Source organism: Dipodomys spectabilis, unplaced genomic scaffold (assembly GCF_019054845.1).
Source record: "Dipodomys spectabilis isolate Male_0828 unplaced genomic scaffold, ASM1905484v1 ptg000230l, whole genome shotgun sequence".
Classification (NCBI taxonomy): domain Eukaryota; kingdom Metazoa; phylum Chordata; class Mammalia; order Rodentia; family Heteromyidae; genus Dipodomys; species Dipodomys spectabilis.
The window spans coordinates 382,024-396,788 of NW_024870907.1; the positions used below are offsets into that span (position 1 = coordinate 382,024).

The following is a 14,765-nucleotide window of genomic DNA, read 5'->3' on the forward strand; positions in this document are numbered from 1 at the left end:
GCCAGCCGGGGCAGGGGAGCCGCTCAGAATCTCAATATCCTGGAGAAGAAGAGAAGTAGAATTAATTGAGCCACAAAGGCCGCCCTGGGGAGCAGCGGCAGGGCAGCCAGGCCGGGCTGCGCCTCACAGCCTCTTCCAGGAGCTCCTGCTCCAGCCTCCTGTCCAGCTGCTACCAACCTCCGAGCTCTGGGCACCCTTGCTGCCTCCGTCCGGCCTCCCAGATTGCAATGCCTGCATCAGGCCTCTTGTTTTGCAGGTGGCCACAACAATGGCACAAGCTCCCCACCTGGCTGTCTGCACAGAGCCTTCTCACCTTAGGCCTCACCTACAGCAACCTCTAGGCCCAGCCTCCATACCCATGGGTATTCCCACGCCCAACCCCTCGGGCAGGTCCTTTCTCCCAGCCCTGTGTTCCTTGTCCCTCTACTGCTGAGCTGTGAGCCTGAAAGGGGGCACAGATGGGTCATGTTGGCCTCTGTGTTCTCTGCAGAGGGTAGTCATTGATGGGTGAAATGTGAGGGAATGAATGAATGAGTGAATGAATAAATGAATGATAGGAAGATCCAGAGTTGACCTAACTGCTGGATTCCCTTGGAGGGGTTATGTGGAGGTGTGTTCCATTTGCTTGCTCCTTCACCGAGTGCCCCTCTCTCTCCCGTTCGGGGTGGGGTTGTAGCCCTGTGCCCAGGCAGCCTTTCCTGAGAGGAGGCTGACCTAGTTTCATGGGAAGGGAAGATGGGGGTGGGCATTAATTATTGATCAGAAATCACTCCGTGAAGAATGCGTGATGTAGATCTAAAATAATTTCCCGCGTTAATAACACCCCCACATGGCCTGTGGAATCAGTACAAATGTAGTCAGGGCCTCTGTGCTTATCACCGCCTTCTGTCCTCCCTTCCCCAACCTTCTGCTCTCTTCCCTTGATGTACAGCATCATTGGTTCACAAGCAGTCATCTAGCAAATACTGACGGAGCCAGTCTTCTGGGCCTCAACACACGGCAGGCTGAGATTTCTGAGATAGCTTTGAAGCAGTCTCTGCCCTCAGGTGCTCACAGCACCCTGGATGAGACCAGCGGGTAGACACACAATCTGCACTCAGGCCAGAAGGCTAGCTGCACAGTGTACAACCTGTACCTGGTGCCTGAGGCTAGTTCAGAGGTGCTGAGATCGCGGAAAACAGAGGAGTGAGAGATGAACTCAGGGCTCACTGAGTTAACGAGGCTATGGTGGTTGAATAGTAGTTTGCTGGAATGTTCCAGGATGATTAAACAACATGGATAAAAAGAATAGCTTGAGGAAAGAAGGCGAGGTTTAGTTTAAAGGCTAGTTGGTTTAAATCCAGATCCTGCTGCAGGCTTAGGGTCTGGAGGGTGTGTTCCCCACCCTCTCCCCAAGGCAAGCAGCTTTTCTGGGCCTTCTTGTATCTCTTGTTTTATAAAACAAGGTGTTGATTTTTAAGTTCTCAGGCAAGTGCCTGGCCTATAAGTCTTGCAAATGCCTGTGCATTCACCCACAATCTGGTATAAGTGTGTCGGGGCCCAGAGCCATTTTCCTAGCTCTCTGAACAGAAGGACAAATGTGGAGGAGAAGGTCACAGGGAGGCATGGAGAGGAAGGAGCCCAACCATGTTGCCCATCTCCTCTCTGCTTGTCTGCCCTTCCCTCCTCTCTTCCCCGGACCCCTGCGCTCCTCTGTGCTTGGTGATGACCCCTGTGCCTTCCTCTCCCAGGCATGCGGATCTTGGTGAACCTGCTCCTGGACACGCTGCCCATGCTGGGCAATGTCCTCCTGCTCTGTTTCTTCGTCTTCTTCATCTTTGGCATCATTGGCGTGCAGCTGTGGGCTGGCCTGCTGCGGAACCGCTGCTTCCTGGAGGAGAACTTCACCATGTGAGCATGTGCAGCCAGCATGCTGGTACCTGGCCCTAACCCAGTGCTTAGGACTCAGAACTGAGGGGCAGAAGCAGCCCATTGGGAGAGGGTGGGAGGAGGAGGAGGGAAGGGATACAGCCCATGCTGACCGCTGGGGACAGTGAGAGCAGGAAGCGCCAAAGCTGGCCCAGAATGCCGCTAGCTCTGTGATGATGGTGAGACTGGCTCCCGCCCGGACTACTGGGCCCCAAACAGGAGTTGGGCGTTCCCAGGAAGGGATGGCCAAAGCTGGCACATGCAAGCTGAGCTTTGCCCTGAGAGGAGGTACGTTGAGTTACTTGTCTGAAAAGTGTCAGCATCTGGCCGTGCACGCAGGCTCGGGTTCAGCCTCTCAGCCTTCTCTGGACTAGGGGAGTGGGATTAGTACAGACGTCAAGGGGAGGCTGGGGGAGGGTCCTGGTATGAGGACGTGTGAGGAGCCCCATACAGCCTGCGGGGTCCAGCTCTCCTGAACCTCCCCATCCTGCATCCGGCCATCAGACACTGCTCTGGCTGGGGCTAGATTAGAAACCTCCCAGTACTTCTTAAGAACTGAGCCATTCAGTTACTGGTGCCTCACACCTATAATCCCAGCGACTCAGGAGGCTGAGATCTGAGGATAATAAAGCCCTGGTAGAAAAGTTCATAAGCAAAAAACTGGTTAATGGAGGTGTGGTTCACGTGGTAGAGTGCTAGCCTTGAGTAAAGCTAAAGGAAGCAGGGTACCTGTGGCTCACGCTATAATCCTAGCTACTCAGAAGGCTGAGATCTGAGGAGCATGGTTCAAAGCCAGCCTGGGCAGGAAAGTCCCCATGGGACTCTTAACCACTGGAAAATTGGACATGGTGCCGTGGCTCAACGTGGTAGGCTTGAGCAGAAGAGCTCAGGGACAGCACCCAGACCCACACTGACAAAAAAAAAGCTAAAGGAGCAAGAACTCTGCCCTTGAGTTCAAGCCCAGGTACACACACACACACACACACACACTCACACACACACACACACACACACACACACACACACACTCAGAACTCTGAGCCAGAGGTTCTATAATCAGAACCTTTTACCACCAGAGGCCAATCTGGGTTTCTTAGGAGACTCTGTTTCAAAACAAAAAAGAAAAGGCAAAACCAAAATCAAATACAAAAGAACTTTTAATTTTTATTGTTATTATAAAGGTGATGTACAGAGGGTGACAGGACATAAGTCAGGTGAAGAGTGCATTTCCTTTTAGACAATGTCACCCTTTCCCTTGCTCTCTCCCAGTGTTCCCCTCTGGTCCCCACCCACCACTGAAGAACTCTCTGGGTTTTCAGAAGGGATGGATTCCAATCAGGGTTGGAACGAAACATTTACAATGCAGAAGGCTCAAATCCAGAATATGCCAAAACCAACTCAGGTTGACAAGAAAAACAAACACGATCCAATGAAAAATGGGCCCCAAAGACCTCAGCCAATGTCCTGTCCCCTCCCCCTCCCCCCCCCCCCTCCCGCCCCGGGGTTGTTCAAGTAGGCTGACAAACTCATGAGAAGACAGGTGTTACCATTCCTTTTCTGGGCTCTACAACTGAGCAGGCAATACAGTAACAGAACACCTCACCAGTGTGGTTAGAGAGGTCAGCGACGTGGGCCATGGGGTGGCCCTGCTGTGTTCCTGGAGATTGAATATATCACCATGGAAGTCTGGCACCTCTGCGGTGAAGCACAGGAGCAGCCTCAGCCCAGCAGCTCCAGCCCTGATATTTGCTTTTTAAAAAAATGGCTTATATTCACCCACAGATATGGCCCAAAATCTTTGTGAGCCTTCTTCTTTTCCCACTACTGAGGTTTGAACTCAGGGCCTTGTGCATACCAGGCAAACACTTCACTACTTGAGCCACACCCCTAACTCTCCCCCCCCCCCCACAAACTCCCCCCCCTTTTTTTGGTTTAATTTTTAAGTTTGCTTTTGAGATATGGTCTCACTAACTTGGTGTAGGCTGGCCATGAACTCAAGATTCTCCTGCCCTCCGCCTCCAGAGTAACTAGGATTGCAGGCATGCGCTACCATGTCCAGCTAGTGATGAGGTCTTAAGAGCCCCAAATCCCAGAAATCCAAGTCATTAATTGGGTCAACGAGCAGTCATTCTCGGAAACGAGGAGGAAGGAGACACTTTGTGCTCTAATAATGGTGTCTTTCCTACACTTTCTCCATCTCTCTCCCTCTCATAAGTGGGATAGCGTCTTCTGATGAGTGTGTAGCTCAAGAAGGAAGTTCAGCTCTTCAATCAGTTTTTTGGTTTTTTTTTTAAAGCATGGCTGTTAGTGTCTAGTTTAAGAACTCTTCTCCCAGCCTAAGGTCATGGGCATATTCTCTGGTGCTCTGTGAGCTTTTCTCATTTCATATTTCACATGCAGGTCTAGTCCATCTACAAAAGAATTAGTCGAGAGTGTGTGGTTGTGCTATTAAGTCACCCTTGACTCGTTTGTTGAAAAGTCTGGCTCTTCTCCGGGAAGTCACAGGGGTGATTGATTAGAAACAGGTGATCAGATGCCTTTGAGTGTTGGCATCAGCTGACATGTGATTGTTGGTGGGTGTTCTCAGGTTGTACAAGGTCTGTACAGTTGGCTTGTCTATAATAGTCCATGTGAGCGCTGGTCTCCACTCTGCGTTACAGCCATTCCAGGCAGTCGGGATGTCATCATTATCTGGGTTTGCTTTCATTTATGACTGTCGCTGTGGTCTTTCACCCACCTTTCTGGTCCCAAGACAGTAACCCCATGTATTGGATTTGTCATTATTAGTGGTAGAATAGCCTACTCTTTCTTTTTCTCCTTCCCTTCCTCCCTCCTTCCCTAATCTCCCTCCCTCCCTAGTCATGTTGGATATTAACCTCAGGCACTCTACCTCTAAGGCCCACCACTAGCCCTTTGTGCTTTCCTTTTTCAGCTGTGGTCTGCTTTTGCCCCAGTTGGCCTGTGAGCCTTCTACCTATTCTTCCATTGTGCCTGTGATTACAGGCGTGCAGCATTATGCCCAGCCTCCAGCCCCATTTGTCCGTCCATCTTCCTTCCTTCCTTCCTTCCTTCTCCCCTTCCCCTATTCCTTCCCTCCCCTCCCCTCCCCTCCCCTCCCTTCCCTTCCCTTCCTTTCTTTTCCCTCCCCTTTCCTCCTCTCTTCCTTTCCTTTCCCTTCCCTTCCTCTCCCTTTCCCTCCTCTCTCTTCCCCTCCCATTCCCTTCCCTTCCCCTCCCCTCTCCGCTCCTCCTCTCTCCTCCCCTCCCCTTTTCTCATTTCTTTCTCTGCCTGGATTTATTTCTCCCTTCCAGATACATTCTTTTTTTTTTGGGGGGGGGGTTCAGTCTCAGAGCCTGAACTCTGGGCCTGGGCGCTGTCCCTCAGCTCTTCAGCTCAAGGCTAGGGCTCTACCACTTGAGCCACAGCACCACTTCAGGCTTTTTTCTATTTTTTTTTGCTTAAATGGTGCTGAGGAATCAAATCCAGGGCCTCAGGCATGCAAGGCAAGCGCTCTACCACTGAGCCACCTTCCCAGCCCTCCCCTCCAGATACATTCTTGAACCACCCAGCCAGGTTCCATAGTTAAGTCATACTGGGACTTCACTTGGGTTTGTGGTGAAATGCCGCTTAGTGTCCAGGATAAACAGGGCAGGGATTGTCTATGTTTTACAGATGAGAAAATCCATGGCAGGAGAGGGGCAGGGACCGGCCCAGGGCTGCACATGTGGGGAGAAGGGCAGACAGAGGGTCTTACCATCACCTGCTAGACCAGTGAAATCTAGCATTTGCTCATCAAGTGAGGAGGGACCTGGCAGGTGGGCGTGTCCAACCAGGAACTAGATGGAGGTGGGCCTAGAGCAGCCCCAGGGCCCTCGGGGCTCTCCCAGGGCAGGGCTTGCAGTGTGACTGCACCAAAGGTGCCCCAAACAGGTGCGTGGTGCGAGTCTCGGCCTGACCTCTCCATGTCCCTTCTTCCCCCCCCTTCCCCCGTGCACAGACAAGGGGATGTAGCCCTGCCGCCCTACTACCAGCCTGAGGAGGATGACGAGATGCCCTTCATCTGCTCCCTGTCGGGGGACAACGGCATCATGGGCTGTCAGGAGATCCCTCCGCTCAAGGAGCAGGGCCGAGAGTGCTGCCTGTCCAAGGATGACGTCTACGACTTCGGGGCGGGCCGCCAGGACCTCAACGCCAGTGGCCTGTGCGTCAACTGGAACCGCTACTACAACGTGTGCCGCACGGGCAGCGCGAACCCGCACAAGGGCGCCATCAACTTCGACAACATCGGCTACGCCTGGATCGTCATCTTCCAGGTGAGGGACGCCTGCCCAGCCTGGGCTTTTGTCGGCAGAGGCCCCGAGGTTCCCAGAGAAGAGGGGTGCCAGGCTGCCGAGCGTCACACAACTGCTAAATGGAGTTTTGCCCCACTTAGGCCGACCCCAAAGCCTGGAGGTCCAGGGGGTCTTGCAGGGAGATCTGTTCAGAGAGCAGATGAGATTTTTGGAGGGGCACAGTCCAGATAGAGTCGGGTCCGTGGAAGGTGAGGAGGGAGAAGGGCATTCCTAGAGGGGGTGACAGCTGGGGTGCAGGCCTAGAGACTGGGGCACTGAGCTGGTCTCACAGGAAATCCCTTCTGCACGGAGACCCTGCTTCCTCCTCCCCCTGCACTCTGCAGACAGGGTGGGGTTTGACAAGGGAGCTAGGGGGTGGAGGACTTTGGGGGTGTCATTTAACCCCTCTGGGCCTCACTTCTCATCTTTGTGAGGGTGAGCAGTCTGCAGACACGAGGTGAGGGCTCAGTAGAAGCCATGCACCTGCTGTCCTCAGAAGGATCTGGGCAGGAGCTTGCAGAGGAGGGGAGCCCAGAAGCCACTGAGGAGGGGAGTAGGGGTTCAGAGGACTGGGAGCTGCTCGGCTCAGCTCAGCTCCTGGGGCTGCTGCTCTGATCCTTTGTCCCAAGCGCGCAGGGGAGTTCTCTGCCTCTGTTTCTCCCCAGGCTCCCTATGTTCCTTTCTGGAAGGATCCTGGGGTGGAGGATGGGCGGAGAGACTGTCATAGCAACCTTAACCAGCCCCCACTCCCTGCTCAGCCAAGCTGCACCCAGCCCTGCTAGGGGCTCTGTCATCCTGCGAACTGAAGAAGCCAGTGGGGCCCAAGGGGGAAAGTGGCCCAGTTAGTGAGCCTGAGCCTAAGCTCAGAGATCCTTGCTGTGCCTGTCCCCCTCTCCACCTCCCTTGGGGTTGTGGCCCGGAAGCGGGTGGGCTCTGGTGGAGCAGGGGTGAGTCTGGCCCTCCTGTTCCTTGGGGAAGAAATTGCCATGTGTAGTGAGTCCCAGCACATAGTAGGGCCTCAATGTGAGCTGCTCCCTGGCTGGCTGCCGTTCCCCGGGGCCAGGGCCTCAGGCTCGGTGCTCTCCCCCTGCAGGTGATCACGCTGGAAGGCTGGGTGGAGATCATGTACTACGTGATGGATGCGCACTCCTTCTACAACTTCATCTATTTTATTCTGCTCATCATAGTAAGTGTCGGGGAGCTGGGGCTCAGGGCATGCTCGGGAGGCCCCTGGGGGACAGGGAGCGGAGGAGGGACGGGTCCTCGGGGAGCCCTCCGCAGAGCAGGGGGCGGGGGAGGCAGCGAGAAGCCTGCTTTTTAATGCAGCTGACCAGCCGGTGATGGAAGGGGCTCTTCAGGGTGGCCGCTGGAAGCATCCATCATTTTCGATTGCCTTCATTTTTCATTTCTAGACATTTTCGTCCAGCCGCTTGCTTCTGCTTATCTTTCTCTGCTCGTATCTCTAGGAATACATTCTTGTTGTGACCTTAGCTGGGGGTACAGCCCCAGTATGGAGTCTCCAGGGCTTGGGGTTTGTCCCTATGAGGACAAGAGTGTCTGAAAGCCCGGGGCTGCTCTGGAGTCAGAGATGGAGAGAGGAGGTCAGCCCTAGGGGCGGCCTCCCTGGAACATTTGATGGTCTCTTGCTTCTTAGGAAAGCATGGGGGGCGGGGCTTTGCGCTTGGAGCTGTCAGAGTGGGTGATTGATGCGTGAACTCGTGAATGAATGCATGCGTGAATGAATGCATGCGTGAATGAATGGTAGAAAGATCTAGAGGGCTCTATCCACCCTTCCAGGCCCAGCCCCTCCTGTCTCCCCCCACACAGTCCCCAGAGCCAGCGCATCTTCCCCGTCATGCCTGACTGCAGCTTCAGACATGGCACAGTTCCCATTTGTGCCGGTGATTCACTCTGGGGACAGCCGTCTTTCTCCCTGCCGGAGCGAGGCCAGCATCTCCCGCTTCCTGGTGGTGGGCGAGGGCATGTTCTGCCCTCTGGGGTAGTGCCCCAGCCCGAGCTGGTGGACCTCGGACGGGGGTGGGGAGTGAGGGCAAGCTGAGGGCTGACCGGAGATGCACCTGCTGTTAGCAGAGCTCCAGTGCGCGTCAGGCCGCGGGGTGATGCTGCTGATAAAAGGGAGAGGGTCCAGCCGTTGATCAGCATTGCCATCCATTCACTCCCAGAAACTTCAGGAAAGCCGGCGCTGCACCCAGCTTGAGCCCGGTGCTGGGGGCAGCTGTGAGCTCCAGGGCTCGGCATGGCAGAAGGACGAGCAATGACCACCCAGGGCCTTAAGTGCTGGATAGAAGGGAGCCCCAGAGGCTGAGGGGTCCACAGGAGGCCCCTCAACCATTCGGGGGAGCTTCCTGGAGGAGGCAGCGCTAGAACTGAGCCTTAATGGGTAAGGCTCCCCTCTCCTCACCATGGAAGAGCCTGCAGTCAGGGTCACCCACAGAGTGGGTCAGCGTCCCATGAAAGGGAAGCAGAGGCCTCTGGGATTGCGAGAGGACTCCCTGGGTTCCAGAGGGGCTGGAGAAGGCTCTGTCTGCTTCTTCTGGTTGAGTGAATGAATAGAGCCTGAGCCAGGCACTGGTGGCTCACACCTGTAATCCCAGCTGAGATCTGGGGTTCATGGTGAGGGCCAGCACGGGCAGAAAGTCCGCAAGACTTAGCTCCAATTAACCAGCGAAGAGCTGGAAGTAGAGCTATGGCTCAAGTGGTAGAGCTTCACTCTTGAGCAAAAAAAGCTGTGGCAGACCCTGAGTTCAAGGCCTGGTACACTCTCTCTCTCTCTCTCTCTCTCTCTCTCTCTCTCTCCCCCCTCCCACTCTCTCTAAAGAATAGTCTGGAATCCTTAAGTAGGCTCCTATGTCCCCACAGTCTACATGAAATAGGGATCTAGATTCTGGACTCTGAGTACTCAGTAAGTGCTCAATAAACATACTCTGCTGTTTTTCTTGCTACCTTGTTGGGTCCTGATTGGCCCTGCCCAGAACAGGAGGTTCTAGGAGAGCCAAGGATGCTGAGTTTACTGGTGCTGGCAGGATCCAGGGGGCCCATGTGAACAAACACACTGGCCAAGCAGGTTCACCTGCCTAGACCTTAGAGGCAGGGTAACTGGCCTGGGCCACGCAGCTGGTGGGGGTCTTTGGTCCTTGGCTGCAGTACCCACTGCCCCATTCTGATCAGAAAAGTCCTCCGCTTATCTTACCCTCCCTGGACGCAGTGGCCATGCCCCAGATGGCGGTGGCTGTGGTTTGGGGCTTGTGACCCGAGGGCTTGGCTTAGAAGCAGCTCTGATGGGGTCTGGGGGGCTGCCTGGGCCTTTCTGTGGAGCAAAGCCTCAGAGATCTTTTCCTGTCCCCGTCTGTGTCTGTGCCTCTGTGTCTCTGGGCCCCTCCCCCCCCCTTGCTCCTCTGCTGTCTCCACCTGCGAACTCTGCACCCACACCCTTGGATTCTGTCCTCCCTGAGCCCCCTTCTCCACCCACTGTCCTCTTGGTACCCCTGGCTCTCTCTCGCTGCCTGTCTCCCTGCTCTGCCCTATTTCTCTCTTTCACATCTCTGATCTGTCCTTACCCCTCTTCTTTCCCCCATTTCCACCTCTGCCTCGTGTCATTCTCCATGTCTTATGACCCCCTTCTTTACCTCTGCCTCCCTCACCCCACTGTCCCCTCTGTCCCTGTCCTTTCCTCCTGCTGGTCACAGGTGGGCTCCTTCTTCATGATCAACCTGTGCCTCGTTGTCATAGCAACCCAGTTCTCCGAGACCAAGCAGCGGGAGCACCGGCTGATGCTGGAGCAGAGGCAGCGCTACCTGTCCTCCAGCACCGTGGCCAGCTACGCCGAGCCCGGCGACTGCTACGAGGAGATCTTCCAATATGTGTGCCACATCCTGCGCAAAGCCAAGCGCCGGGCCTTGGGCCTCTATCAGGCCCTGCAGAGGCGGCGTCAGGCCCTGGGCCCAGGGGAACCAGCCCCTGCCAAGCCCGGGCCCCACACCAAGGAGCCCAGGCACTACAGTAAGTGCCGCCCCCTCCCCCCAAGGCTGGCAGTGCCACCAACTGGGGACTCAGAATGGACCATGAGTCTCACCATCACTAGAGAGTAGAGTGCTTGCCTAGCATGCATGAAAGCTGTGGGTTCGATTCCTCAGCACCACATAAACAGAAAAAGCCGGAAGTGACTCTGTGGCTCAAGTAGAGAGGGCTCTGGTGGACTCAGGTTTCCAGGACTTTTCTTCAGATGTGGGTGTTTCATGGCCTGGGAGTTCCAGGCCTTATTCTGCTTTCCCGGTCTCTTGCTCCAGCCAGTTCTGGCTGGCTGACTGGGGCCTTGGCCTCCGACCTGGAGGAATTCACTTCCAGGGTGTCCCAGGAGCCACTGAAAAACATGCGATGATCTTTTCTTTGGCCTTTAGTGCAGCCCTTCTGGCTGCGGACTGCATGGCCCTGCTGTGGCTCCTCCGCTGCCCCCGCTTACCAGAATGCTGGGCACTGAGGATCATGACCTTTCTCCCCAAAGGCCTGGTGTGTCAGGATAATCTGCACCCAGCGTTTTGCTCCTGCCACTAGGCTATTTCTCGTACTGAGAGTGACCAGCTTGTTTCTGGGGGGTTCTGGTTCAGGATAGGGTGTCCCTGGAGTGCATTTGGTCTATGAAGCAATCCTGAGAAAGGGGGCTGCACTGGTCATATCATTCCCAACTTTCAGATGAAAAAACTAGGGTGCAAATGAGATGAGCGTGTCACGGAAGGTGGCCCAGTGCATCAGTGGCACAGCTCTGTCACCGTGGGCTGCCAGGGGTGCTGGGCTTTGCTGAGTGTCTGCCTCTAGCGGCCAATATACCCAACCCTAGGAGGAGGCCACTCAGAGCTCCAGGGCGAAGCCAGGGCCAGCCTGCTTCCTCCCAATTGGTGCTGAGGACATCGGCTGTCACCCGGCTGTCCCCTGGAGCGGCTGTAGAGTGTGGCGTGCTGTTCCCTGCGTGGCCCCTCTGCAGGGCTCCAGCAGCGATCTTGAGCCACAGGAGCTCCGAGCCCCAGGCTGCACCCCCGCTCTCTCATTCTGGGAGTCTGAGAGGCCAGCAGGAAAATTCCTTCTCAGAACTGCTGTCCCACTGTCCTCCAAGCTAGCTGTCCAGGCCTGGCCTTGGAGGATCCCTGGCTGGCCCAGCAGGTGGATGGTAGGGGGTCTGGGGTCTGAGGACTAGGAGGGTGTTTATTTCGAGGGTTTCCTGCTGATCCCATCCCTTCTTCCTAACTGTGTGAGGCCCCTCCTCCCCCCACCTCTGTCCTCCACTGTGGGAGCAGTGAGGCAGGACCAGGGAGGGCTTTGACCTGGCTTCCAGGGCCGAGGCAGTTCCTGGGCTTCTGGTTACAGAGTGTGAATGAGTCCGGGAGCTCTGACTGAGGCTTGGGGGACATCTGGAGGCTAGTGTGTACTGAAGCGTGGACATCACAGTCTTTTCTTTCTCTTTGACACTACTTTTTTTTTTTTTGCTTACACAAGCAAAATGAGTTTATTTTGGGAAAAACATAAAGAAGCCAAACCAATCAAGCCTCTGTGAAACTTCCCTGTGCTGGCTGGCAGATCACAGCACTAGAGTTCAAGGCCAGCCTAGCTTCTCAGATTCCCAGGTGGTGGGAGGGTGGAAGCCACGCCCCCGGGGGAGTGGACAGGGTGACGCCCCCTGAGTGCAGTGGTGAAGATGGAGGCCACAACCTAGCAGGCCCTGGAGAGGGTGGAAGCCACACCCCCCTAGGCAGTGGTGAGGATAAGGCCACACCCCCCTGTGGGCCTCAGACTCCCCTCCCTCTGACTGTCAAACGCTGTGTGGAGGGAAGTCCTGGGGCTTGGGGCTCAAGGTTACCTGCCTTCTCCATTCTCCACACAGGCGGGGAGCTTAGGAAGGTCATAGCTCCTCTAAGGGGTGTCCATTTTCTTTTTTTTTTTTTTTTTTTGCAGTCCTGGAGCTTGAACTCAGGGCCTGAGCACTGTCCCTGAGCCTCTCTGTGCTCATGACTAGCACTCGACAGCTTGAGCCACAGCGCCACTTCCAGCTTTTTCTGTTTATGTGGTGCTGAGGAATTGAACTCACAGCTTCGTGCATGCTAGGCAATCACTCTACCACTAAGACACATTCCCAGCCCCAGGGCGTCCATTTTCTATAAGAGCCTGGCTCTGTCACTATACAGGGCCAATGCCTGAAGAGAGGATGCTACTTCTCCAGGGAAGACCAGGCTCCTCTTGGTGGGGCTGGCTTGTTCTGGGCAGACCCTGTGGGTCTCCAGAGGGTTGGTTGGGTCTGGTATGGAACTGATGCTTTTTTTTTTCTGTGTGTGTGTGTGTGTGTGTGTGTGTGTGTGTGTGTACGCGTGTGTGCGCGCGCGCGTGCACGCATGCTGGTACAGGAGTTTGAATTCAGTGCCTGGGCCCTGCCCCTTAGCTTTTTGGCTCAAGGATGGCACTCTGCCACTTGAGCCACATCTTTACTTCTGGCTTTTTGCTGATTAATTGGAGGCAAGAGTCTCATAAACCTTTTCTGCCTAGGCTGGCTTCAAGCTGTGATCCTTAGATCTCAGCATCGTGAGTAGCTGGGATTGTAGGTGTGAGCCACCAGTGCCTGGCTTTGATGCTGCCCTCTGTTTGCTTTTCAGAGCTGTGCCCGCGGCACAGCCCCTTGGACCCAACTCCTCACACGCTGGTGCAGCCCGTGTCCGCCATGCTGGCCTCTGACCCTGCCCACTGCCCACGCTGCCTGCAGGAGGCAGGCCGGCGACCCTCAGGCCTGGGCAGCACCGACTCGGGCCAGGAGGGCTCAGGAAGTGGGGGCTCTGGAGAGGCGGAGGCTGATGAGGATGGGCCCCAGAGCAGCGAGGATGGGGCTTCCTCAGGCCTGGGGAAGGAGGATGAGGAGGAGCAGCCGGACGGGGCGGCCTGGCTGTGCAGGGGCGTGTGGCGGGAAACGCGAGCCAAGCTGCGGGGCATCGTGGACAGCAAGTACTTCAACCGGGGCATCATGATGGCCATCTTGGTCAACACCGTCAGCATGGGCATCGAGCACCACGAGCAGGCCAGTGTGGTGGAGTGCTGGGCTTGGGCTACCTGGGGGTGGAGGGGTGGCCATCCAGGCCTAGGCCCAGCTGGGCCCACATGTCTACTTGCCCCTGGCTGAATTTAGTCCCCTGTGTCCCTCAGTGCCCAGTCCAGGGCCATGCTTCAGCTAAGGGGGAGCAGTTCTGCAGGGTGAGTTGGGGGATAGGAATGAGGGGGGCCAGTCCTTTGCACCCTATGTGGCACAGATGTCCCCAGTCTATAGGCCACTTCTGGGGTGACAGTCTGATGAGGCGTCTGACTTGAGCCCCTCACAGACAGTCAGGGGCTGGTTTGAGTCCATCTTCGTGTTAAGACAGACATCTGACACGGTTTGCATTTCTAGAATCCTTGGCTTAGCTTGGCTTCTTTCCGTGAGACCCTGCTCTGTGCCCAGTGAGGGCCGCATGCTCACTCCTGGTTCATCGGCTTTCCAGGCACGGGCTCTATTCAATTTCCTGGAATTCGGCCCCTGGGGTGCTGCTGGTCCATCAGCCATTCTGACTTAATTAAAAAGGTCCTCTGGGGGGCGGGGGGGACGGCTCTGTGCAGGGTGAAGCTTGTAAGACAGGCTGCCTAGACCCCCTCTCCCACAGGTGCCAGCCAGCCACGGCACACCCACCATCGCCGTGTTGCCATGTCTGAACCCCACTGTACCAGAGCTGGGTACTGCCCGTGGCTTGTTGGAGCCAGCTGGAGAGAGCCAGCTTTCTCATGTGAGGATTTTACAAGCAGTTGTTAAACTATGGAGGAAGTATTTACACCATGGAAATTGGCAGATGCTATAAGTTGGGCCATTTCTTCACAGACCATTGTGTTAGCACAATGCAGGGTCCTGCTTCCCTGAATCCCCTCTGAGCCAGCCCACAGTGAGGGAAGCTCAGCCTTAGGGCTGGCCATGGTCCTTGCCAGGCTCCAAGGCTGGCCCTTTCACAGCTGGCCACATTCTGTAGGAGCTGTCTGTCTGTCTGTCCACCCTCCCTCCCACCCTCCCCACCTACCTTCCTTCCTGAATTGGGGCTTGAGCACAGGGCTGGGGCACTGTCCCTGAACTTTTTTACTCCAGGCTGGCACTCTACCACTTGAGCCACAGTTCCATTTCTGCCTTTTTGGTGGTTAATTGGAGAGAAGAGTCTCACAGTCTTTACTGCCTGGGCAGGCTTTGACCCATGATCCTGTGTAGGATTGCAGGTGTGAGCTGCCAGCATTCATTTGAACCCAGAATCAGGTGAGACCTCTTCCCTCTGGGTAGCAGTCAACACATGGTACTGGAGTCGTCTCTTCCAGTGGCCCCCATTATGCCCCATGGATGGTCCATACTGACTTCTGCCCTCTCCTTCTTAGGGATGGGAAACTATCGACTGAGCAGCTACTGAGCGCCAGGCCCTGACTGAGCCTGGGTCCCTGGGTTCTCACAAGGGCCCCTCTAGCAGG

At 55.7% G+C, this 14,765-nt stretch overlaps 1 protein-coding gene across 1 annotated transcript in view; it reads left to right on the forward strand.

Annotated features, from left to right (window-relative positions):
- The window catches only part of Cacna1i (calcium voltage-gated channel subunit alpha1 I), a 96,802-nt gene that overhangs the window by 52,841 nt on the left and 29,196 nt on the right, over window positions 1–14,765 (forward strand). The window contains exons 6-10 of the mRNA XM_042698007.1: window positions 1,731–1,890; window positions 5,906–6,221; window positions 7,333–7,425; window positions 9,947–10,259; window positions 12,896–13,311. Of these exons, the coding sequence (XP_042553941.1) occupies window positions 1,731–1,890; window positions 5,906–6,221; window positions 7,333–7,425; window positions 9,947–10,259; window positions 12,896–13,311 (1,298 nt within the window). The remainder of the gene's footprint in view (window positions 1–1,730; window positions 1,891–5,905; window positions 6,222–7,332; window positions 7,426–9,946; window positions 10,260–12,895; window positions 13,312–14,765) is intronic.